This window comes from Thamnophis elegans, chromosome 6 (assembly GCF_009769535.1).
Source record: "Thamnophis elegans isolate rThaEle1 chromosome 6, rThaEle1.pri, whole genome shotgun sequence".
NCBI lineage: Eukaryota > Metazoa > Chordata > Lepidosauria > Squamata > Colubridae > Thamnophis > Thamnophis elegans.
Window position 1 is genome coordinate 51,681,137 of NC_045546.1, and position 25,083 is coordinate 51,706,219.

At 34.3% G+C, this 25,083-nt stretch overlaps 1 protein-coding gene across 1 annotated transcript in view; it reads right to left on the bottom strand.

Annotated features, from left to right (window-relative positions):
* Positions 1-24,791, bottom strand: part of LOC116510018 (trifunctional purine biosynthetic protein adenosine-3-like) — a 44,776-nt gene extending 19,985 nt beyond the window's left edge. Inside the window, 11 exon segments of the mRNA XM_032219351.1 lie at positions 1,474-1,705; positions 3,315-3,483; positions 5,141-5,226; positions 5,905-5,992; positions 7,955-8,080; positions 9,113-9,181; positions 12,693-12,804; positions 12,932-13,106; positions 13,885-13,980; positions 20,733-20,881; positions 24,684-24,791. Of these exon segments, the coding sequence (XP_032075242.1) occupies positions 1,474-1,705; positions 3,315-3,483; positions 5,141-5,226; positions 5,905-5,992; positions 7,955-8,080; positions 9,113-9,181; positions 12,693-12,804; positions 12,932-13,106; positions 13,885-13,980; positions 20,733-20,877 (1,298 nt within the window). The 5' untranslated portion in view covers positions 20,878-20,881; positions 24,684-24,791.
* Positions 24,792-25,083: the final 292 nt, after the last annotated feature.

Sequence of the window (25,083 nt, forward strand, 5' to 3'; positions counted from 1 at the left end):
TTTAAGTAGAGTATTATTTGAGATATGTGATGTCAAGGCTATAGGTTACAGTCAAGGGTAAATTTGTGGAAGAACTAAGCATCATGTTCTTTTAGCCACATTGTGAGATTTTAGCAATTCTGAATCATGCTTATGAGAAAGCATGTTTAAACTGATAACGTAAACTATTTTAAGGCCTCAGTAGAACAAAAAAAAAATCAATATTAGGGTTCATTAGCACAAAATGTCAAAATTGTGTTACTTGTAGTACTGTCAATCAAATATGTGCACAAATAATTCAGTTTAAATAAAATGGTTTCTATCTGAACATAATGAATGCAAAGTCCAGTGATAAATTCACATCTCATGATAGCTGTTTAACAAGATTCTTAAATACAAGACTATCTCAATTCTTTAAATATTACATTGAATTTACTGAATATTACAGACGCTTTTCTGGCCAAAAGGCCACTTCATAAACCTGCATTTGATATAATCCATGAGAGTTTATAAAACATTAATTTTGCCTTTTTAAGCTGGGAATAATGCTTTAAAACTTTTTTTCCAGTTTTGCTGCCATGAGTACTATAGCTTTTTATAGTAAGTGTCCTCTTATAGCTGTTCAAATACACGTATTTCAGAATAAAAAGGAAGGTAGTTTCAAAATAAAATTCATTTCATTGAATAAAGCAAAATGGATTTATATCACTTTTCAAATAATTATTCAATACTAAGAATAATAAAACTAGATATGATGACACAATTAGTAACTTTATTGCATTACAGAAGATTAGTCTTGCAGTTTACTGATATTGCCATATACTTTCAAGCAAAGAAAGCTTTATCAGGAGACTATTAATACAATACAAAAGATTTTGTTATCAAATGTTTGATACTACTTTGATGCTAATTTTAATGTTTGGTGGATTTTTTTCTTAAAAAGAAAGACTTTGTTACAGCCCAGATAAATTCAAGCAAATTCCTGGATTAAATACTAATTTTGTTAATATAATTGTGCAAAAAAATTAAGACTCAATCTTAATTGAGTCTATATATTTCTTAATTGAGTCTATATATTTCTTGTGAGATTGGTCTATTTCTTCATAGAAGGGAACAAGTAGGAGGATCATATGATCATATACAGTAATTGAACTGGGGATCCAGAATTAGGGAGAAGACATTAAGAAAAGGCACCCCTCTGTGGCAGTAGTAACTGTCAAGGTGTGGAAGGCAGGATGTGGAGCTAAACTATGTAGTCCCAGAGGGCTTCTAGGAGACAGCACATTGATCACGATACCAAACTGGCTCTAAAATTGTTCAGGTAAGGGGGTATATGTCACATTCAGATGGATCCAGTTTCTTAATAATTGAGATCTATTAAACCAAGAGTTCACTGTATAAAAATTAAATCAAGCAGCAATTTATAATGACTTACATGCCTTCTGCTTGCTTAAATTTAACTATACATTTTTAATTTTGCCTTCAAATAGATACCTGGATTGTTTAAGAAAAGCAATAGCTCGATAACCAATATCCTTTCTATAAATGGCCCCTTTGAAACGAATGATTTCAACTCCTTTGTTGGCATGTTCCAGAGCAGATATAAGATCTTTCTTGATAGCTGTCACAGTGAGGACTCTTCCACCACTGGTAACCACTGTGCCATCTTTTAAGGTTGTGCCAGCATGGAATACCTCCAAACCTTGTTCTTTAGCTTGAGAAAATCCTGTAAGGAAACAATATGTTAGAACTAAATAAAATTTGGATACTAAAAAACTTTTGCAATGTATCTATTGTATCTATATTAATTACTATTATTATTACTATTGCTAATACTATGATGACTTCTGTTACTGCTACTGTTGATTGGTAAAGACCACAAGTAACAACACAATAGCATAAATGACATAATGGACAAGCTACTTCCAGGTTTTTCTCACCAGTTTTCATAAAATTTATTTATGTATTTAATTTACATCATAATATATGAACGTGTAAAGCAAGAAAGACAGAGAATTCCTAGAATTCCCATTCAATTAATAGGATGTCAACAGATCAATGGAGCTTGATATGTTTGATTATCCAATCAGATGGCACACAAGGTCGCCAAAGGAAACAGATGAGATAGGATCAATCAAAATAGAGGCAACCAATTGACTCCTGACAGGAGTCCATTCGACCGACCCCTCTAAATTAAAATCCCACATAAACTACAAATACTGCAGAGCAAAAGAACTTTTGAACATTGCATTCGGGAAGCCTGGTTAGGATACAGGATAAAATTATTTGGAAAACCTGATCAATATCATGGTACTGATCTCTCAAAGCCTGGAAACCTTGACTACCAAATATGTTTTGTGAGGTTTGTGGTGAGCCAGAACATCTGGAAGTGATACATTTCCACTTCTGATATAACCAATTTCGTCTTCTCTTGTTGTTGTTGTAGTAGTAGCAGTAGCAGTAATAATAGAAATAGTAGTAGTACCATAATAATAATGACCCACTTGGTAGACAAAAATGCCAAATCCAATCTAAATATTTAACTGTGCAACCATCCATAATAATAGTTAGCGATTAGCCATTAGGCCATATCAAAACACAAGGCTATAATAAGTTTATACATAACAGAGTAAAAGGCAAAATTAAAAGAAAATGGAATTCATATTTCTGATCATGTATTATTTACCTTAATAAGATCCATATATGCAACAATCTCACTAGTACTGTTTTATTCAGATAAAATATCAAATTATATGCTATATTCGGATTCTGGCAACGTATTAAATATATTTTTCTAATGTATGCATCCAATTGGCTGTTTGTCTAATGTGTGATTAAAGATATCTTAAAGTAAGATATCTCTTACTTTATATATATCTGCCACTCAAATAATATATATCTTCAACCTCTAAAGCACCACAAATAATATATGCACATGGTAAGCAACTTGATTATACCTTCCATATTTAATTATTGTGTGTAATTGTCCAAATCTGAAGTAAAAAACCCTGGGCTACTTGCACACTTTTTTTATTTGGATATTTTTGAATGTGAAAGGTGCATTTATAAAAATTTGTCCATTTCAGAATGCCAGCTTACTGAGGGAAGCCATATCTCTCTGAGATTCTGCATCAAAGGTCTTCTCTGACAGAAAAGAACATTATTCTTTTTCCTTGTACTTTAATACAGAAGCTAAACACATCTTAAAAATAAACTAGTTAAAGCTAGTACTCTTGTTTTTTGAGGCAGTGTTGTACCAAGAAATTCACATGGCCTCCAGTGGAATGGGAACACTGAAAATGCTGCACTTGGGATTCTATATGACTGATTCATACCTGCTATTTCCAAACCTTTGGCATAACTTCCTGGATAGCCTTCACTAGCCATCACCACAGTAACAGCTGCACGATCTTCAAACCAAACGGGTATGCAGTTGGACAATTTCTTATCAATAGTTGCTTGCATAACCTCATAAAGATCACTTTTAAGAAGCGGGAGAATTACCTATACAAATGTAGACACAAGTTATGTTACTATTTTAACTACAAAATATGTGAATTCACAAGACTATTGAAGAACCATATGAAGATTCTGAACAGATTTATTAAGAAGTATATTCCATTAAGCCCTTCTCTGGTGGTGGCAACTTTTGATGTTGGCTGATCTCAGAAATCAGCAAGGAGAGTTCTAGTTAGTGCTTGGATAGGAGATAATTGATTAATGCTTGGATGAGACACCACCAGGAAATTCTAGGGTTATAGGCTACACTAGCGTGTTGGAAAAAACTACGCAATGCCATGAAAACTACTTGGATGTATCGTTGCAGTCATCAGGAGTTAATTTTTTAATGTTCTATTAAAATGTAAGAAATTAGTCACATTTGATATAAGTTACTATTAACACATTATTAAGAATAAGACAAAGCATGATGGTATTGCTTTCCAGTAAAAAGAAATATTGCCAGTTTTACTGAGATTCAAAATCATGACCAAGATACTATTTATTAGAATCTGAAATCAACACACTTGAGCTGATACTTTTAATGGTGTATCTAATATGATGCCATATAATTTAAATTCAATGAAGAGATTTTTTGATAAAGCATAAGATTATTTTTAAAGAAGAAAATATCCCTTGTATTTTCACACTTGTTCACAATGCAACTCAGGGCATTTATTTCTCTAAATCCAGTTTGGTCTAGTGATTAAAACACCCAGCTAGAAAACAGGAGACCATGAGTTCGAGTCTCACATTAGCCTGAAAGCCAACTGGGTGACTTTGGGCCAGTCACTTTCTCTCAGCCCAAGCCATGTCACAAGGTTGTTGTGGGGAAAATAGGAGGGGGAAGGTGTACTGGGTATATTCTTTGCCTTGAGTTACTTACAAAAAAAATACAATTAGGGAATGAATGAATGCGTGAATGAATGAAAGAGTGAATTGATTAATTAATTAATTAATTAATTGCATATAAGGGTTATTGTAGGAGATGACCAGACTGAGTCTGAAATAAGGGTCAAAAGTCATTACTCCCTTCACGCCTACAAGAAATCTAAGTCCAGCTCACATTCAATTCCTTTGATTCTTATCTACATTTGCTTTGGCCATTAGTAGTTCAGATTCTGCCATTTTAGCAATGCAGTTATAAAGCATGATGTCATGTGACTGCATTGCTTAGTAACCAAAATCCTTGGAGTCTTATTTGCTGTTATAATCACAGGATGGTGATTATAATCCAATCGTTTATAAAGGCTTCTGGTTGATGATTATTTCTCCAAGGGCCAGACTTGCCCCTGGGCTCTCCAGTTGTCGATTTATATCACAAAGCATGAGGGGGAAAGATTGCAAATTTTATAATTGGGCAAATTAAGAAACACTGAGATTTGATATATGCTGGTAAAAGACACAGGAAAAGCTCTTTGGTATTAGCGATGGCTGTTTTAGTAAATAATCCTCTAAAGACCTACAAACTTTGAAATCAATATTCTAAATAAGTATTCAGTTAAAAACTATGCAATCTATACCAATGCATTCATCCAAACTTGGTTCAGTAGAGGTTAAATATTGTATTGACTAAGCCAGTATGCAGCATTTTTGATTAAACCTTATTGAACTATGATATCAACATGTAAACATATAAAAGATTGCAGTTAATTATTCTCACCTGGCATTCAGGGTCACCAAATCTACAGTTGAATTCCAAAACTTTAGGTCCATCTTTGGTTAGCATTAACCCCGCATAAAGCACACCTTATTGAAAAACAAAAAATATTGAAGGCAAATACATCTGGTACAATTGTCTAGAAATACCCGCGGAACAATCACACAGACCATTGTGTTCATAATACTGTTGAATATTGTTACTGAACAATAATAACATGTACAACCTACACAAAAGATACGTCTTTGGAAGGAGACGACCTTTTTCCAATGTAATCCCGATCCTGTGGAACACTTTACCACCAGAGATGAGAACTGCTCTGCCCTTTTGGCCTTCCAGAATGGTATTAAAATTTAGGTTCGCTGGTTGGCTTGGAGTTTACTACTGGAGTTGGCAGACAGAGTAAGAAGACCTCACCCTGTGCTGTCTTTCACTTTGGTTCTGGTTTTTTGCATAGTTTTAATTTTTTAATTTCTTTTCTATATATCTTTTAATATTCTGTAGGCTGCCCAGAGTTGACTTACTGAGGAGATGGGCAGCATACAAATAATATAAAATAAATAAATACATAAATAAAGCCTGGTTCCCCTCTAAAGCTTAGATAATTCCTGCCTGAATTCCTGCTCCTTCTGCATTCTTGTATCTTTTTGTATGGTAATTATTAGAAGTTTACAGGTAAGCATTTTCCGTTCTGAAATTTGTATCGCAACTAATGTAAAATGTGTTTATATTATAAGCAATCAGCTAGGAACAAGTCTCCCACTTACCCATGTATGGAATACCTTCTTTTCTCATACCATCAATAGTTTTCTGGAGAATAGAATTTCTGATTTGCAAAAGCAGATCTTGAGACAGCTAAAAGTATTACAGAAAGTGAAATTTGTAAGACAAATTTAATCTATTTTTAAAAAATATTGTATAAATTTTGAGAACTTCAGATCAACATTATTGTGGGAGGTAAGCAATCATAGACCGTTAATATGAGAACTAGCTCACTAGTAGAGAATAGTTGACTAGTGTGTGGGTAGCAATCCAAGCTTTGGATTTTAGATTTTATAGCTTCAGTTATAAAAGGTCTCAGGATCAGAAATAGGTCTCTCCCAATGTCTTGGAGCACTACTGCTGGTGAACATAATCTACAAAGCTCATCATATGGAACAATGCTTTAACTGAACCCATATTATCTTAATAAGGGGCGCAGTGGCCAAACAGTTATGATGAAGGGGCTTGTCGACTGGGAGATCGACAGATCGAGATCTAAGTTCAGTATTTTTCGGAGTATAAGACCCACTGGAGTATAAGACGCACCAAGATTTTGAAGAGGCAAATTAAAAAAAAGGTTTTGCACTCTGCAGATCTCCCCAAAATGGCCTGTTTTTCGCAAAAACAGCCCCCCACCTCTTAAAGGACATGAATAGTCTTTAGGCAGCTTGTAGAGTGCTCGGGGGGGGGGAGGCCCCAAAATGAGCAAAAAAACGGTCCATTTTTTGTCAAAAAAACGGGGCATGCATAGCCTTTCAGAGGCTTATGGAATCCTCTTGGGGCCGGGGAGGGAGAAATAAAGCAAAAACAGACTGTTTTCCATTTCTTTTTCATTTTTATTTCTCATTTCTGCCTTCCCTAGCACCCTGGAGCATTCTGAAAGCCTCCTATAGGCTATGCATGGCCATTTTGGTGAAGGGGCAGGGTTTCAGGAGGCAAAAAATGCTGTATTCAGTGTATAAGACGCACCCAGATTTTCAGCTGCTTTTTTGAGGGAAAAAGGTGCCTCTTATACTCCAAAAAATACGTAGCTCCTATTACTTGCCCCAGTACCTAACTTAGCAGTTTGAAAGCATGTAAATGCAAGTAGATAAATAGGTACCACTTTGGTGGAAAGGTAATAATTTGATTCTTTTGCCCTTTTCTGTGAGCTACTTCTCTTATTCCTTGACTTTTGTCCGCAATTGAGCAAAATTTTTGTTGTTAAGTTAAATATTTGTTAAGTGAATTTTGACCCATTTTATGAACTTTTGTGCCACACTTGTTAAGTGAATAACTGTGGTTGTTAAGTTAGTAATATGGTTGTTAAGTGAATTTGGCTTCTTCCATTGACTTTTCTTGTCAGAAGCTTTAAAAGGTGATCAAACGGTTACTAAACAAATTGTTGTAAGTCAAGGACTATCTGTATGTTATTAAACTTTGTTAAAAAAAGATTATAGATTGCAGCCAGAGAAACAACTTAAAATTATCAGCAACAAATCATGGGAATGAAAAACTCATACATAAAATATCATTTAGCAGAATGTATTAATATTTTGAAAAGACAATCTCTTATTATATTATGTTATTATTTCCCATCTATAATAAATTTAAAGTGCATCATTATTTTGGAAGAATATTTATAGCGCATTTTACTTATGTATTAACCATGAATGCTATTTCTGCTGGATAAAACCTAGTGATTTTTTGTGGCCTTAGTTTTTCTTGTGCCTCTTGTCATCCTTCTGTCTTGTTTTTAATCCCAAAGGCATGTCTCATTCCAATTATTATACAGTATTTGTTAGAGTAGTCATGTTATTGTTATATCATATACCATATCATCATATGGACACTTAATATCACATAAGAGAACACCTAATACCACATAAACATTGTACAGTAGCATGCCATTATCCCATTAAGAAGTGATATGAAGAAAAATGGTGACCATTATTTTGCATTACTCATTTTTCTAAAAATCTAAAAGAAGAACAAAGAATAGTATACAGAATTCTAATACCCATTACAGGCTTGTCTTGAGCTTGCTAAGGAAATCTGACATAGTAGGCACGTTACCTGAGGTGCTGGGCAGTATGCACCCATTCCACCAGTGTTTGGTCCTTGATCACCATCCATTAACCGTTTGTGATCCTGGGCAGGAGGCATAGGAGCCACAGTGATACCATCTGTGAAGCACAAGCACTGTAAAAAACAAAAACAAATAATAAGTAGATCATAAGAACAATGCAATGGGAATAACCATGATATTAAACTTACACAGCTGAGTATTATTCAGCTCTTAATTATAAGTAATATCTTGCTTATAACAAGAGATAAGTTGTATAGAGTATATTTATATACTCTTAATTTATTTTCACTGGCATTTCTGAATAGAAGTCAATATACATAAATAATAAACATTTTGTAAAAATTTCATTAGACTCTGAGATAATTTCAAATACTTTACCTAAGGAATTATTATTGACAAATAATAATGTCCAAAACCCACATACTTTAACAAGATTTAAATAGGATGTCTAAACAGATGGTACTTGCAGAGAAAGGCTAAGTAAGCACTAATTGTGCATAAATACTGAAAATCATAGTCCATTTTATTTTCATTCATTTTATAAAATATCAAAACCATATCAATGTATTTTATATTCATTTTTATATTGTATGAACTCTTAAGCCCAATATTCTGGTTCTGACTGTTCTTTTCAAATTGACTGACTGTGAATGACCAAAATAAAGACTGGACTGGATTTCCTGAAAACCCAAACTGATTTTATTTAGGAATTTATTTTATGTTATTATTTTATTTCTTGGCTGTCCATCTTTCCACAAGGTAAGTCTTCACCATCAGCATAGGAAACATTCAAGAGAAAGTCAATGTAAAGATTAATTGATAAAAAGGCAATATCTGATCACCTGTTTTGTTTCAGTGATTCCTACAGGAAGAGGTTGGTTTTCTACATTTTTAATCAAAACTTTTGCATAATGTTCAAAGTGGGAATAACAGAGTTAAATACATATAATTTCAATTGTTTTCAGCAAGGAAAAGTTAAGCAGTGGTTTTTAGTGAACTCTTCCACTGAAATCAAAGAAGCATAAAAATAATCATCTTGACTGGATTCTGAAAACTTTTACATTACAAATTTTAGAAGGGATAGTTGCGCTGTGCATGAATGATAAAATTATAGAACGGACAGACTCCTCTATTATGTTACTTACAGAAACTTCTTCTCCTTCAAGAAGTTCTTCAACCACAATAGTTTCTCCAGCTGCTCCAAAAGTTTTATCCTGTATTAAAGATAATGCATATTTTATGCAAACTGTAAATCTGTATATAGAAAACCAAGTAATTTTTTTGGAATTCCAAGCAGTGATAATATTTTTTTCTTTAATTCTTTGCTTTTTCCTTTAAATAAAATATTGACCTTGGTTTAGTCATCTGCAAAATACCATAATTTTTCATTAATTTCAAATTCCAAGTTATAATTCCCTCAGATAAAAACAACTGTTTGGAATTTTTCAGAAATAAACCACAGAAAACCTTTTAAGTAGCTTTTCAAACTTTGTATCCCCATATGAATTGCACAATAACATATCTTCTTCAAATCTCCCTCTCTTTATCTCTCCGGATTTGTTATTATGATCTCCACCTAGCTTTTTTTGTTGCCTATGCTATCTGGGCTGATGGATGTTGTAATAAACTCATCTGGAGAGAGTAGGCCAAGAAAGCTGTCTTAAATTACATCTCTATTGCTCATTTCAGCATGCATATTAGAAAAAATACTTAACGTTTTCATTGAGGGCTTAATCTCAAGTAAAATATGTAGCAACTTAATAGTAAGGGAGTCTTCTTCAAAAATAGTGTTTGAAGATACATGGACCAGTTCCTAGAAAACTTAGCAATGGGTAGGTTGGCTGGAGAATTCTGGAATTTGAAGTCTGCATATCTAAAAGGGCACCAAACTGCAAAGGCTATTAAAAGATTATCTTAACTATATTTACTCAGAAGAATGCCACAGGGTATTCAGTAGAATTTAGTCTCCTGAACAGCATATGACTGCTGTCTTTACCCTGATTTGATTGCAATATTATGAAAAATTATCAATGAAAAAAATAGTTAGTGGTCCTTAAAATGCAGTGGTGTAGAGAGGAGGAGCTGACGCCGCAACGACACGATGTGTGATCTTGGAGCTCCAAAATCGCAGTCGATACTTTTGCCGCTGGACGGTCCTTTGGGACCTAATCCATCCCAAAGAGACGGTGACAGGGAAGAGTATGTCCTGCTGATCTCAGGGACACCGCAAAGTCCCTGATTGATCCAGGAGAATCTCTTTTTGCCAACAACAGAAGCGCAGCCATTGAAGCTGTTGAAGTTGGGACAGCTCAGGAACGGGAGGAAAATGGAAAGAGAAAGTGTGTCCATCTGGTGAGGAAATATTATTATAAAATAGACTACCCCCCCCCCCCAAATTAAAGCTAAATCAAATTTGAAAACAGAAGAGAACAAGTGGAGAAATTAAGCTAGATTAGACAGTGTGTTATCCTTTTTTAAAAATTTTCTTTTACGGATGGAACTTTTGCAAATGTTTCCCATTCTTTGAATTGAATGGATTAGTTTTTCTTCTACTACTTTTTATATTCTTTTTTTAATAGCTATGAATTAAAATCTTTTTCCTTATTTTTATAATGCTGGATTGGATGTTGTTGTGTTTTGCTCCATTTAACAATTTTGTTTTCTTTAAGCCTGGAATATAAAGAAGATATAAAAGAATATAAAGAGGGCTGCAATAACAGAGGGAAAGGAAGTAACACTGCCACTTGGAGGCTGGAGGCTTGGAAATATTGTCTATTCTTTTTTCTCTTTGATCATTTAACTTTGCATTTCAAGGTTCCTCAGCTTGTTTACAGAGAGTGATAGTGAGAAGAGCATGGGTTGTTTATACGAATGCTTTTCGGGAGCTTCATTGGCAGCTGGAGTGGAGTGAAAACAAAGCATTGTCTTGAAAGATTATAAATGAACTTGCTTTAAATTTAATAAAAAGTTTTGAATGCCAGAGTGGCAGTGTTTACAAGTTGGAAAATGGCTCAACTTGAAAAAAAAAAACCTTAACATTGCAAAAGATTATGTTTGAAATTCAAAAATTATTAGAAGTAACAGAGAAAATTGAGAAGATGGAAAAATTGAGGAATTTTCATCAAATGAAGAAAGTGAAGGTGAGAGTTCTAAAAACTGAAGGGAAAAATAAACAAAGAGACAAGAAAATTGTTGATACTGACAGTGAACTGAGTGTGGTTGGAAATGGAAAGAGTGGAATATGGAAAGGGGAGATCGATGGACTGGAGGTTTACCCCAGATCTCAAAGTACAGAAGAAGAAAAGAGAGAAGAATTGATGGAACTAAGGAGAGAAATTTTGTCAGAAGCACTAGTGATAACCAAAGATAAGCTGATCGAAGAAGCAGATGGAGGGTTTCGAGCTTATACAAGATATGAAATAAGCAATAAGTTGCGAAGAGAAGTCCATTCAAAACTTACTAAGGAAATAACCAGAATACTAATGCCACAAATGGCAAGAGACATAAGATTGCACTATTACTGGAAAGACACAGGTTGATGTAATGAAAGCTTATAATAAAAAATTAAGTCAAATTTAGTTAAATTTAGAGCATTATGTATAAAATGAAGTGATAATGGATACAGTTAAATAATTGATTGATAATGATAATAATGCATGCATATATATATATATATATATATATATGCATTATTATCATATATATATGAGGAAATTTGATATAAATTGCAAATAGTGACAACGAAAGGAAGTTTAGAAACTCTGTTATTAAATATAACCATTTTTTAAATAGAACATGTTATAAAGATGTAATATTACTGGATGATATTGGGAAGAGCTAATGGAATGTCATTATGTGGTTTTGCTTTAAATCTTTTATATATATCTTTTATATAAAATAAATATTAAATATTTTATATAAAAGGACGTAAAACAATTATAGTCAAATGAAGGTTGAGGTATGATGATAGTAATATATATAAATATACTTGATTTAAAATATATGATTTGATATGAATTGTAGGTGAAGATTGTGGAAGGGATGCATGGAAGTTTTTGTAACCAATCAACCCGCTTTCTACAATTTGTTATGGAAGATGGTTTTGTGGTTTTTGTGTGTGTGTTTTGTCTGTTTGTGTTTATTCAAAAATTTTAAAAAAATCTTTATAAAAATGGAGTGTAAAATTTTAAAAGAAATATAGTAAACACTCAGATGCTATATTTTGACAGAGCAACAATGTATAACTTTTTTTTCCAAGCTAAAGCATTTCTTCTTTTTCTTTTTAGGATAATACTTATATGTTCTTGGCAGTCCAAATTAAATCTGCAGATGCAAGCAATTATAAAAATGTGTACTTTCACCTTACAAATAATGTCCTTATTGTCACTGCCAAAGATTTTAAAATATTGTATAAATATTTAACATCAAATGTTTATAGTGTTGTTACTTTTAAATGTAAGTTATTATTTGACACAAACTGAATGGTGCATTTTAAGCCAGTTAGCAACATCTAAACATAATAAAATGTACACCATTTGATCTGTTTCTCAGACTAAAAATCCTGCCCACAATTCCTGGGTAACTTGAGGAATGAAATATTCCAAATCAATCAGAAGACAATTTATTTTTATTACAGAAAAATATTTCTGGTCATAGTTACTTTAAATGTAGGACAATGAAATGGGTTACTTGCACATTGTTCAAGCTTGACTGTTTGTTACTCACTCGCATTATTTCATGCACAGCTTGGCAGGCCTCTTCTTTATTAGCAGCTACAATCACTCCTTTTCCAGCAGCCAGACCACTTGCTTTTACAACTAGAGCAGGGAAAGATGCACTGGGGGGTGGAGGAGGAGGGATGAAATAAAAAAATTTTAAGTAAGTGAGGGAGATATATTATAAACTGCAAGCTCTAACACTTTATCAAATCTTGGGACAGTGGAGTAAAAGATGTTCTACTATACCTAGTAATAAAAGTGCAAGCTTCTTCCTCATTAGTGAAAGCTTTCCATCTTGCAGTAGGGATGCCATGACGATCTAGGAAGGCCTTTGAAAAACTCTTACTTGACTCTAGCTGAGCTGCCTTTGCTGTAGGACCAAAGCATCTCACACCAGCAGCTGCCAAGTCATCAACAATTCCTAATAAAAACATGCCTCAAAGTCAGACATACTTTCATATCAGCACACTGAAGTACAACTGCCTACATGCATTCCAAATGCAGGTTTTTAATGTAGCCCAAATGGCATAATCCATACTCAAAATAGACAAACAATCAGCAAACTCAACATGTTGCAAAATACTACTATAAACATTCAGTGAAAACTTGAGCATGCCTAGCAGCCACAAAACTCTAGCCAGAATGCTGGAATGGGGGATCAGAAAACCAGAAAAGAGAAGGAATGAAATGGAGTACATTTTAAAAGACACAGATGGATGCCCAGTGTCTCAAGAGGGAACTATAACTCTATAAATTCTACTATTTAAATCTTTTATGGCTAAAGCTTACCCTACAAACTGGGATGAGATTTATCAATATTATGGACATCTATTGCTTTATAAAAAAATTTGACAGTGTTCTGAGTCAAGCTATGAGTTGCTTAAAAAGAAAATGCTACATCGTAAACAAGAACTGACTCACCAAATATTTCTGAATTGTGATTCAATCATGGCAGCAGGCTAAGGTACCCCATTAAATAATAAATAATAATGTTCTGTTACATTTGTTATTATATTCTGACTGAAAAATATTCTGTAGTGTATGTAGATTAAATACTGATCATGTTTCCAACCTATTAGCATATAATATAATAATTAGATATTAGATGTCCAGAATATTTTGTACAATTATGTAACACCAACAAGTTAATAGGTCAGGAGACTGGAACTGCAAAACAAAATAATTTCATTTGGACATACCAGCAGCAAGGGGGACTTCTGGACCAACCACCACAAGGCCAATCTTCTGATTTTTGCAGTATGTTGAAAGGGCTGCATGATCACTGATTGAGATTACTATCAGAAGATAAACAAAAAACTTGCAATTATTTATTATTTATAATATGGTTCTATCCCCCCCCCCTTCCATTTTTTATGAGGAAACCAAAGAATTTAGAAACACAATTGTTTCTTAAGAACAATTATAGGCATAATATGAGAGACTATTGGGGCACTGTGGAAGGAAGGTAAAAGATAAGCAGTTGAATCAGTTCACAGCTTATTTTATGAACAGGGCAGATGGGAAGAAAACTGGGAAGAAACATTTAAAAGCATGCAAAGTAACACCATCTTACTCACTATACAAGGGGCTGAGAAATTCTTATTGGAATATTCAATATTTTACTCCAAATTCCAAACATATCTAACACACTTTTCTGCTACTATTTTCCCCACAACAATAACTCTGTGAGGTGAGTTGGGCTGAGAGAGAGTAACTGGTTTAAAGTTACCCAGCTGGTGCCCACCTTAACCAGTAGACCAAGCTGGTTTCCTTGCGTTGCTGCATCTGACATTGTTTACATTTTAGTAATTGTATGCTAATTGTTCAGTTTCCAACTAGTTTAAGAACTGATGCAACAATTTAGCCTCTCCCTCCCTGGTAAATTGCAAATATTTTTATTATGCCATATTCCAAGAAAAGGGTATTCTACATTAATAAAATTAAGACGCTTCAGATCTTTGACTAATTCATGTAATGATGTCCAGTTTGTAAAGGCAAATTTTGAAGTCATGTCACATATTGTACTTCAAACCAAATGCTTCTAGAGCATGGTCTAGGAGACTAATGTTGTAGCAAAACCCTCATGGAGAAAAGTTCATTCTACACGTAATGTTTGCTTGGAAAGGATAGAAAGCCAAGCACACGATAAAAAAGACATCATTACTCCCATACTTTTATCAAAAATAAATAACTCCAAAGTCTAAAGTGAACTGGCAAAGGTGAGCCAATTAGGCAAGACCATCTCTTACCTCTCCTTTATTTCTGGGGAGCTGTGAGATGTAATGTATTACTGTGGTAAGAATTTTGGCAAACGTATGCAAACTGTTTCATTAATCAGGCAAATTTAACATCACACTGGGATATTACTCTTGAAAGGACTTGATTCTCATATCAGAAAGGCTCCAATTAATTAATTAATGGCTCACCTAAGTTAATTCTCATATCAGAAAAGCCTTGAAAACACACTGCTGTTTTAGGGCAGGCTTTAGGATTTACATTATGACAAAAAATTTGCTTCAATTTGGTAGTGCTGACCAAATATCTGTAAGACACTTGCATTCTATTTTAAATAATCAAACTGAAAGACCAAGAAATTGTTTTGTCTCTTACAATTTCACCATTTTTAAAAACATGGGAATAAATCTTTTTAATGGACTAATGGAAAAATATAGAGGGCAATAGAAAGTCTCTGTAGTCCAAATTTATTAAATTATTTCTTCTTAACTAATTTTCTATCTCGCCTGCTCCAGAATAAAAGAAAGAGCAATAGCAAAAATACACACTTTGAAAATTGCATATTAATGAACTGTTACTTGTGGATGCAAATATGTATCCTCTTTAAGGATACATTAGAAAACAAATTGTCTTATTTATGCTATGTGTGGAAAAGATCCTTGTACTACAGAGCTCTTGAAACTGAAAAGTGCCTGTATCTCTGGAAACCTTGCTAAACGTTACATTCCAGTGACAGAATGTATGACTGATGTATGGATCTTATTTTTCAAACTTCTGAAATGACATCTGAAAAGAACAGTTGTATATATGTTGACATATTTATTTGACCATGACATTGGAAACCAGAACAGAAACAAGTGAAATATTTATTTCCTTTATTGGATACTACATGAAAAGCATATATTTTACTACATAAAATAAACACATGTATGCATAAAAAATATCAAGACTCCTCTTCTAAGGGGCTCAATGTTTATAAAAGCAAAAACAAACACATATAAACTGTTTATGCAATAAGATTGTTCAGCTGTAACATAAAAAGCAGTTTGGTATTGCAACACCAACCCTCAGTTTCAAATATATTTTATCATAAAACAGGATTAAAAGTTACTCATCAGCAGAACTCAGCTCAGGTTTACCAGTTTTGATGTTGAACCGGAACACTCCCAGAATGCCACAATGCCCTTTTAAACTTAAACTTCAGATATTTAAACTATTGTTTTTAATATGTAATTTATCAAGTGAATCTGTTTTTCTCTGCTCCTGCTTAGGTTTATAACCTACTTCTTTATTACAAGTAACTGTACCTGCCTTTCAGAACAAAAATCCTGCTATGCAAAAAAAAAATGTTTGTTTTAAAAGAACAACCCTAATTTCTAGGATCCTTTCAATATAACATAGATGGAAATAGCTCCGAGAGACATGTGGCTTCTGGACTGCTCTTCCCCCTCTTTTCAAATCCATCTTAAAAAACACTACTATATAACAAATACCCAAGAACAGCTAGTTTCTCTTGAAATAAGGGGCATCTCTGACACTAAAAAAAAGGGTCTGGCTCAGAAATCAGTGAATTGCTATCTGGTGTGTTTTGGTAATTTCTGACTAAAATTCTTCCAAGTCATTTATTCAAATCAAGGGGTATATAGACAGAACATGTGCTTGAAAGCTAAGCTGAATTTTCCTTCCTCCTTCCTAATATTTTAAGCAGCTACACATGACCTTTATGCTTCTTTCTTCATGTTCCAATAACGATATCTCAAAAAAACAAACAAAAAAAAGAATATGTGACTATGACTATAATTTGATCTTATCGCGAAAGCAAAATTATTGAAAATGAATCAAATTTAATTCAGTGAACATGAAGAAAAAATATTTTTGTTCAACACTGTACATTTTAACTTATCATATGACCATCACAAGAATGCCATGGGACATCCTATTTGCCTCATAAAAATGAAACAAATACATATTTACAAATCAGGCAGTACAAATCTGAAAAGAAACAGGACTGCTTTATTACACATATTGAATTGCAGATAAAACAATAGGCAAAAGAGATTCGATGTCTGGATTTTTCATAAATAGAAACAGCAAGCAGAAATTCCATTTGCTGGCTTGCTAGGATGAATGCTTTGGTGCATACCAGCAAATGTAATGGACTGAAAAATTCTTCCTAATCTAGGAAATAGATGTAAGAGGATACGGAACTAGCTAATAATTGTCCTGGTTTTCCAAAACCTCTAAAAAAGTATTGCCACTGTTGAAGCTATCTATTTAGCTGGAACGCTTGTTAGCGGAAGAGCTCCTGATTATGCACCCTGAAAGAATACTGAGTAATTAAATCATAGAGTATCTCATTAAAAATAAATAAGTACTCATAATGTAACATATTATGGATGCAGAATATGGGCTTAGCCCAGCTGCTAATGAATGCTAAGAAACTTTCACTATATTTGAAATATGTTAAGAAAGTGAGCTTTCCTATTAATAAAATAAGAAAGCTCACTTCTAGATTAGAAATGTATTTGTCTCAGTGGCCAATGGAATGACTATGGTGCATTCAATAAAAGAGTCAAGCACAGCTATTTACCACTATTACTCTCTTAGAATTAAGTATTTTGCATCTCATTGTTTCTGAATCTAACATTTTTAGAGAAAAATATTTTTTTTCACCTTTCTTTCCTAGCAACCAGAGTTTTGGAATACGGATCCAGGTACATACAGTAATCAATTAGATTGGACTTAAATGTGCAACACCAATAATGTTTCATCTATTTATATTAACACATTTATGAAATTCAATGTTTTAAAGAGAAAAAAACAGAAGCTCAGTCAGAGACACACAGCAGGAAGCAAACTCCAAATTGTTCATTATAATCTGAGAATCTGCGTAGATTCTAAGTCCAGAAAGGTCAAAACACTGATTAACCTAACTGCAGTTCTTGTAATTCAGTATGAAGCAAAAATACCAAAACATCATTTTTTTCATTTCAAAGGAAGGCTAAAAAAAAATTGGTATCTCTCTAATTTCAAGATAGGAGAAAGGCTCAGTATACACATACAGAAGAATTAACAGACTATATTTTTTAAACATGCTTTAAAAGCCCTTTTAATTATTTCCAAATCCATCCCCCCCACCTAAAATCCATTCCTGATTACCAAACCATTCAACATTTCATCACTGTCTCCTTCATAATCTCTATCTTTCATCATAAACCATTCAATCAATCAAATGCATAGGAATGTTTAACTATAGTTAATAGCTATTGACTTTAAGAACCTTTCCTACTTTGGATCCAAATAACTGCACTTCCCTAATCATTTATTTTGATTCATATTTTGTCTTATGTATATGTGAGTAAGTTTATTTAGAAGTCTATAACAGTATTCCTTCCCCTCCCAGGGTCTGCACACCCCCAACCCCCTATCTTCAAGAAAGGTCATTTGCAACAGGCCATCAACAAGAGCAACCAGTGCTGCCCCCCCCCCCCAATACTGTAACCCAATCTATTTCCTCCAAAATTATCTGGTTGAAGTCCAACTATTTTTTCAATATCATTATCTAAAAGGGAAATATGGATATTAGATGAAAATTGTCCCAAACTGCCTTTCTCCCTTCAGCCTTTTTCTCATTCACTTTCCCTCTCCTCTCCTCCTTCACTCCCTCAGGCAATTCCCTCCTGGATCATCTTTTATGGCCAAGCAAAAGAGGTTACCCACCAAGGAGTATAAGAGGACTTAGGTACATTAATCATGCAGCCAACAAGAAGGTCTTGTACGTCTCTCTGGATCAGACTGAGTTGCAGCTGCAAAATCACTATCACAAGGTTGCTCTTTTTTCTGAAGCATGTCCCATGTTGAGCCTGAGTATCTAAGAAGAACACTGGCTTTATTGGGAAGCTATTTCAATTGTTGCAGACTACAGAAGATGAAGTGGAGAGCTGCATAAGGCTCACAAGCTGCATGTTTGAGACCCACAATCTAAATGAGGATAATTCATATTTTATAATGTACATATTAGTCATTTTATTCTTAATGAAGTCCATATTTTTGCTCTTATACTTGTATTCATTAATTCTATTCCATTAGATCTAACCACCTTCAATCAGGTCTATTTCATCTTTTCTCTTTCTCTTAGCTTCACTAGCCTTCCCTTCTCTTAATCATGCTCTTCCATCATGCTTTTGGTATATTGAGAAGATATAAAATAGATTCTCAGCCTTAGTCACATCTGTACTACATGCATCTTGCCTGCGATGGTAAGAATTAGTCAATTCATTTGGTCAATATGCCATAAATAGATCAAAGTAGATCAAAAGCCCAACTTGCTCCATATATGATCATATTATGCTATGTAAACTAAGTTCTCTAATTTAGAAGCTACTTCGTAAGTAACATAGTGTACACCACCAACTAGGAAATACATGTAAGTCTATGTAATATTCTGATATATTCATATGCTGCTAACATTTATAGAATCGTAGGGCTGAAAGCAACCTTGGACATGAATCCTCAGTCCCACATAAACGTCTGTCCAATTTTTGTTCGAAAGGATTGTTTCCAACTTAAAAAAAAAATCTCCAGTGAAAGACCATTTATGACTCCAGAAGAAAGACTGCTCAACTGCTTAAAATCTTTCACAGGCAGAAAATTATACTTTATTTCAGATGTAGATCTTTGAAATGCTTCTTATTTATACTCAGGTATCACACCCTCTTGCCTATAAAAGCTTTTTAGCTTCCTTAAGGCTTCCTTCTTTAGGCTAACCAATAGCCAGTTCTTTAAACTTATCTTCGTGGGATTTAGATTTGCTGAAGTCTTCCCAGTTCCTCAACAGTCTTCTTATATTGTGGCAACCAAAGTTGAACACAGTATTCCAGGTGTAGTCTGATAAATGTAGTATAGAGTACAGCCATAATTTCCCATGATCACAACACTGTATTTCTGCTGATACAGCCTAAGTCTTCTTTGGCTATTTTAGTAGCTGCAACACATTGCTGGTTCATGTCTAATCTATGATCTACCAGGATATCCAAATCCCTCTCACATGTATCACTGCTGAGGTAGGTATTATCTATCTTGTTCCTGTCCATCTATTTTTTCTTTCCTAAACGTAGAACCCTACATTTCTTGCCACTAAATTGTGTTTTGTTGGTTCATGTTCACATCTGTCAAGATCCTTTTGAATGTTAATGTGTATTTTCTCAATTCTCTATCTAGCCCTGTGTCCCAATAATTTATAAAAATGGTGGAAAGTACTGGGCCCAGGAGAAAATCGAGATAGCTTACTGGATACTTCTTTCATTACAGATACAAGTGTACATATGGGAGTGGGAAAATGCATATATAATTATTTCCCTTTTAAACAACTTTTGAGTTTTCTGCACATATTTTGCAATTGCCCTCAACATGCAGAGTTAAGGAGGAACTTTGAATCCAAGCTAATCATTATTAATGCTAGTTTAATCCAATTAATCATTATAAATGCTAGTGAATACACAAAAACAATAATATAGTGAGGATTTTGGAAGACAGGTGGAAGATTAAAAAAAAAGAATTCAGGTTTCTGGATAAGAAAAACCTGTGCATATCTATCTATCTATCTATCTATCTATCTATCTATCTATCTATCTATCTATCTATCTATCTATCTCATTCATTCATTCATCATTCATTCCATTCATTCATTCATTCTTCTAGCAAAGCTACAAAAGAACAAGCATGCAGGAAAGCCATAATTTATCAACACAAAAGACTGAAAGAACAGATCCTTAAGTACTATAGATATCTTATTTCAGTTTTCTATAGTTACCTGAATTAGAAATTTTCCCATCATTGGCTGTACCAGCATTTCCTGGAGCAACCAGTACTTGTTTCAGGTGTGGAGATTGTGCCAGTTTCCAAGCCAGTGCATGTTCTCTGCCTCCACTGCCAATCACAAGCACTCGGTCAGCCATCAGTCTGTGGAGAAGGAAAACATACAAACATTAGATATTGCACTGCTTGAAAAATGTGGTTTGCACATTTATCATAATACTGTAAAATTTCTTTTTTCTCTAAAAGAGAAGCCATGTTGTATAAAAAAACTCAGAACATCAAAACACCAATTTTCCTAATTATCCATTTAGCAAATTATAACAATACTGGTAAAGAAAAACATTGTGTAAGCAGAATGCCATAAGAGCGCTTGTTATTCTATTTTAGTGCATTTAAGAATATATTTCATACTCCTCTGAAAGTGTACATAGGGTTAATGAAAGACAAATGTCAAAACTTCTTTCCAGTTACTACCAGAATTTAATGTGCATACATTCTCACTTAAAAATCCATACAGTTGGGGCTACATCTCAAGAAATATATTTTGGATTGCCACCTGAGCCATACACAGGAAAACCAGGAACCCCCGTCTTAACCAGGATATGACATAATGGTCCATTTAAATCCCTTTTACTTCTAATCAGCCAACTGCACAGCCTCCTACTTATTTCGGGTACATTTTGTCTTTTTTTTCCTTAGCAAAACTACAAAGAATTGAAACTGGGTGGATCATGTTGTTTGTAGGGTCTCTATTTAGAGCAATGTTTTGGTTGACTGGGAGATTTTAGGAGTTGAAGTCTGTACATCCTAAAGTTGCCAAGTTTGAAAAACCCTGATTTAGGTAACTGCAAACTCAGTTTGGCTGCAAGGCGATGTCAAAGGTATAGGTTTCTTCATGAATAAATGGGTGGGTAAGAGGACATTTCCTCTTCTGTGTAATATAGCTTCTTTTTTCAGTTAAATGGAAGGTAGAACCAAGTGCTTCCACCTGCTATATTAGCAATTACTGAACATTGATCATGACTAATAATGACAGCAAAATACAGCTTGCCCTGGATTTTCCTAATTATATTCTTGCAACAACAATATGAAACTACATGGGTTGGGCTAAGACAAAGACTGACTGGCTTAAAGTTCCCAATGAGTTCCAAGTATGAATGGGGATATAAATCTGGCTTTTGCTAGCAGTTGAAGACCATTTTAAATATCAAAGAATATTCATCCCTAGAATTAACCAATCCCAGTCAAACATCATTTGTGCATTTTGAAGGAAACATTTGTAATGGAGAACGCTTTTATACTTTTAAGCACTTATGATTATCAATATATTTATTTATACAGCTGAAACACTGGTTATGCATTTTTTAAAATAGACAACATAGACTGACAAGACCATAAACTGTCTTTGTAATATGAAGCTTTTATACACTGTAATGCTGCCCAAGAAAATAGCTTGCCATTTAGTTAAAATTTCACTCAGCAAACTTCTACCTCTGTTGCAATCTTTGCAAATATGGCATTTGCCCTTCCCCTCCCCTTGTGACATCATCCTTATTCAGGTCACTTACCTTACCTTGTCAATGTAAACAATTCCTTCTATTGCAAAGCATAGATAAAAGCAATCTTGCGTTTAGATGCTCCTGGGGGCGGGGGTGTGTGTTGTTAGAAGAGGCCCAATGTAAAATGTAATGTCAAATGGCCATGGAATTGGCAAGGAAGTTACTGACTTAAATAAGACCTCTTCTTCTCTTTGAAGCAGAACTTTCTTTGGTAATAAACATATATTCCTATTCCAGGCAAAGCACTGTCATGGACTAGGCAGACATTGTTGGTTCACCTAATTTTGCCCATTAAGACATATATTATTCATTGGGCTTTTCCCAACTAAAAGATAGAGTGATGATTGAAAAGAAGGGAAGGAAAAAGAATCACAGCCCTTCTGCTGCAACAGTTTTTACTTCTATCCAGAAGAAATGTAAACAAACTCTATAGAACTGTGAAGCTCTTTAATTCAGGAAACAGCAATGAAACATGTAGTCCTGTGATGGCGAACTTGTGGCATGCAGCGCTCTCTGTGGCCACGTGAGCTGTTACCCTAGTTCAGCTACACCGCACCTCCTGCTGGCCAGCTGTCATCAGATCTCTGCCACGCATGCGTGGGGCACATGCAAGGGTGCGCGTACATGTGCTGGGCCGGGGCGCATGTGGGGGTTGGGGCATATGTGGGAGGCTATGCACTCATATGCAGGGGCTGGGGCGCAGATGTGAGGGCTATGTGTGCATTGCATTTTGGGGGTTTGGCCCAGAGTGGGTTGCTACCCATTTGCACTAGTTTGTGTGACCCAGTAGTGGTATTTTGGCCTGGGTCGCAGAACTGCAGCGACCCAAGTTGGCCATGCCCCTGAACCGGTTCTCCAGGTTTTTTAGTACTTTTTTATGTTCTGCGCATGCACAGAAGAAATTTATAGTCAACTGCGCATGCACACACAACACGTGTCTGGTGTGCACAAGCACACATTGGTACGCACGAAGAGAACCAGCAGCAAACTACCTCTGGTTGGGGCACATGTGTGCGCATTGGACACTCAGTCCTGGAAAAAGTTAGCCATCACTGTTTTAGTCTATACATGTAGGCCTCAACTGACACCAGTCACTTAGTGACCATTCAAAGTTATGACAAACCCCCAAAGCTACTTACAACCTGGTTCTGGAGTTCCAATAACTGCAGAACCCCCACAGTTACATGACCACATTTGGCATTTAGCACCTAGGTCACCTTTATGGTTGGTTTTCCAGCAAGAAATGGCCATAGGAATACTCTGATTCACTTAATGATCACACATATGCTTGATTGACTGCTGCAAAAGTGTCATAAAACTGGTTCGGTCATGTGGATGCCTTACCTTATGCAATATGGTGACTTACAGTGGAAATTACAATCATAAGTTGAGGACTACCTGTACATGTATGCAGCTATCTGAAAATAAATTGACTTAATAAGGAATTTGTTTTCAAATAGGCATAAATAAGATAGACTGCATAGCTTTCAGAAAAGTTATTTTTTTCAAAAAAAAAAAAATCTAAATTAGGATACGTAGAGCTACGTATTTAAAACACCAAGCTTCTTTTGATATTCTTGATTTGTATGACTGCTATTTACTACCCATTGGTCACCTTTTAAGGTTAGTTTAAAATACTTTGATACAGAATTCATAAAAACTAATGTGCTTGCAAAGATAAAAAATAAAGTAAATGAAATCCTAACAGGTATATATATTTGGCCTAGAAAATTGGTTGTACAATTTAAGACAACATAATGCTGAATTGATATATAAGAATTTTATTACAAGTTTACAAATCCTATGCCCACATCAGATTAAATCCTATAGAATTTTTTTTGATTTTATTTCTTAAGAAATCCAGCTTTAGACTTGTCATTCAAGTACATGAAATCCAAATGAGCACTCTGGATTGTAGCAATGAAATTAATTCACATATCATAATAAAGTATGATTTTTTTTGTGGTCATTTGCTGATAAATTACAATAGTTGGTGGCCAAATTGTGATAACTAAAATTACTTGCAACTGCGCATTGTCAAGAAATTTCATCTTTTTAAATTGTTGTAAGGACTTTAAATTGGGAGGGAACTGTGTATAATAAAATGCAGCAAAAATGTACTGCCGTGGAGAGAAATTTTGTAATTTGATTAGAGAAATTACAAGTACAAATTTCCCTTTTAAAATTTCTATTTAATAACAAATACAATATCTCTTTTTTTTAAAAGATCTGTGGTGCTAAAGAATTATGGAAAACACTTTCAGGTAAAGGTGTTTAAATTATAATACAATATCTAACCCTTCAAAGATGGTGCTAGTTATAATGATCAAAGAAGTCACTCCCTTAGAATGGAGTCTAAAGAGTTAACAATGACACATAATACTTACTGTGATAGTAGCAATTTGCAAAGAGGGATATCAAATTCCAAAAAGGCAGGCAAAAAAAGGAAAGAAATAGAGATGTACCTCGGCTAAAAGATGACCAGGTTCATACTGATGACATTAGGCAAGTAACAATGAAAGAAGAATTCAGGTTCAGCGTCAAAAGAAAGGGCGTTACAACTGATAATTATATGCCTGTTTCCTCAAACCAGAACAGTAAAATAATCTATTTACAGTTAACTGCCATGACAATTGTCCCTCCCCACTCCCCTCCAAAAGCCTGCTCAGTATTTTAAACAACATTCTATGCTATTCAAACATAGAAAAGCATAGAGGATAAAATGGAGATTTACAGTTCAAGGAAAAAGTAGAAAATCCCACTAGATGTGCCACTTTTTGTCTTTCT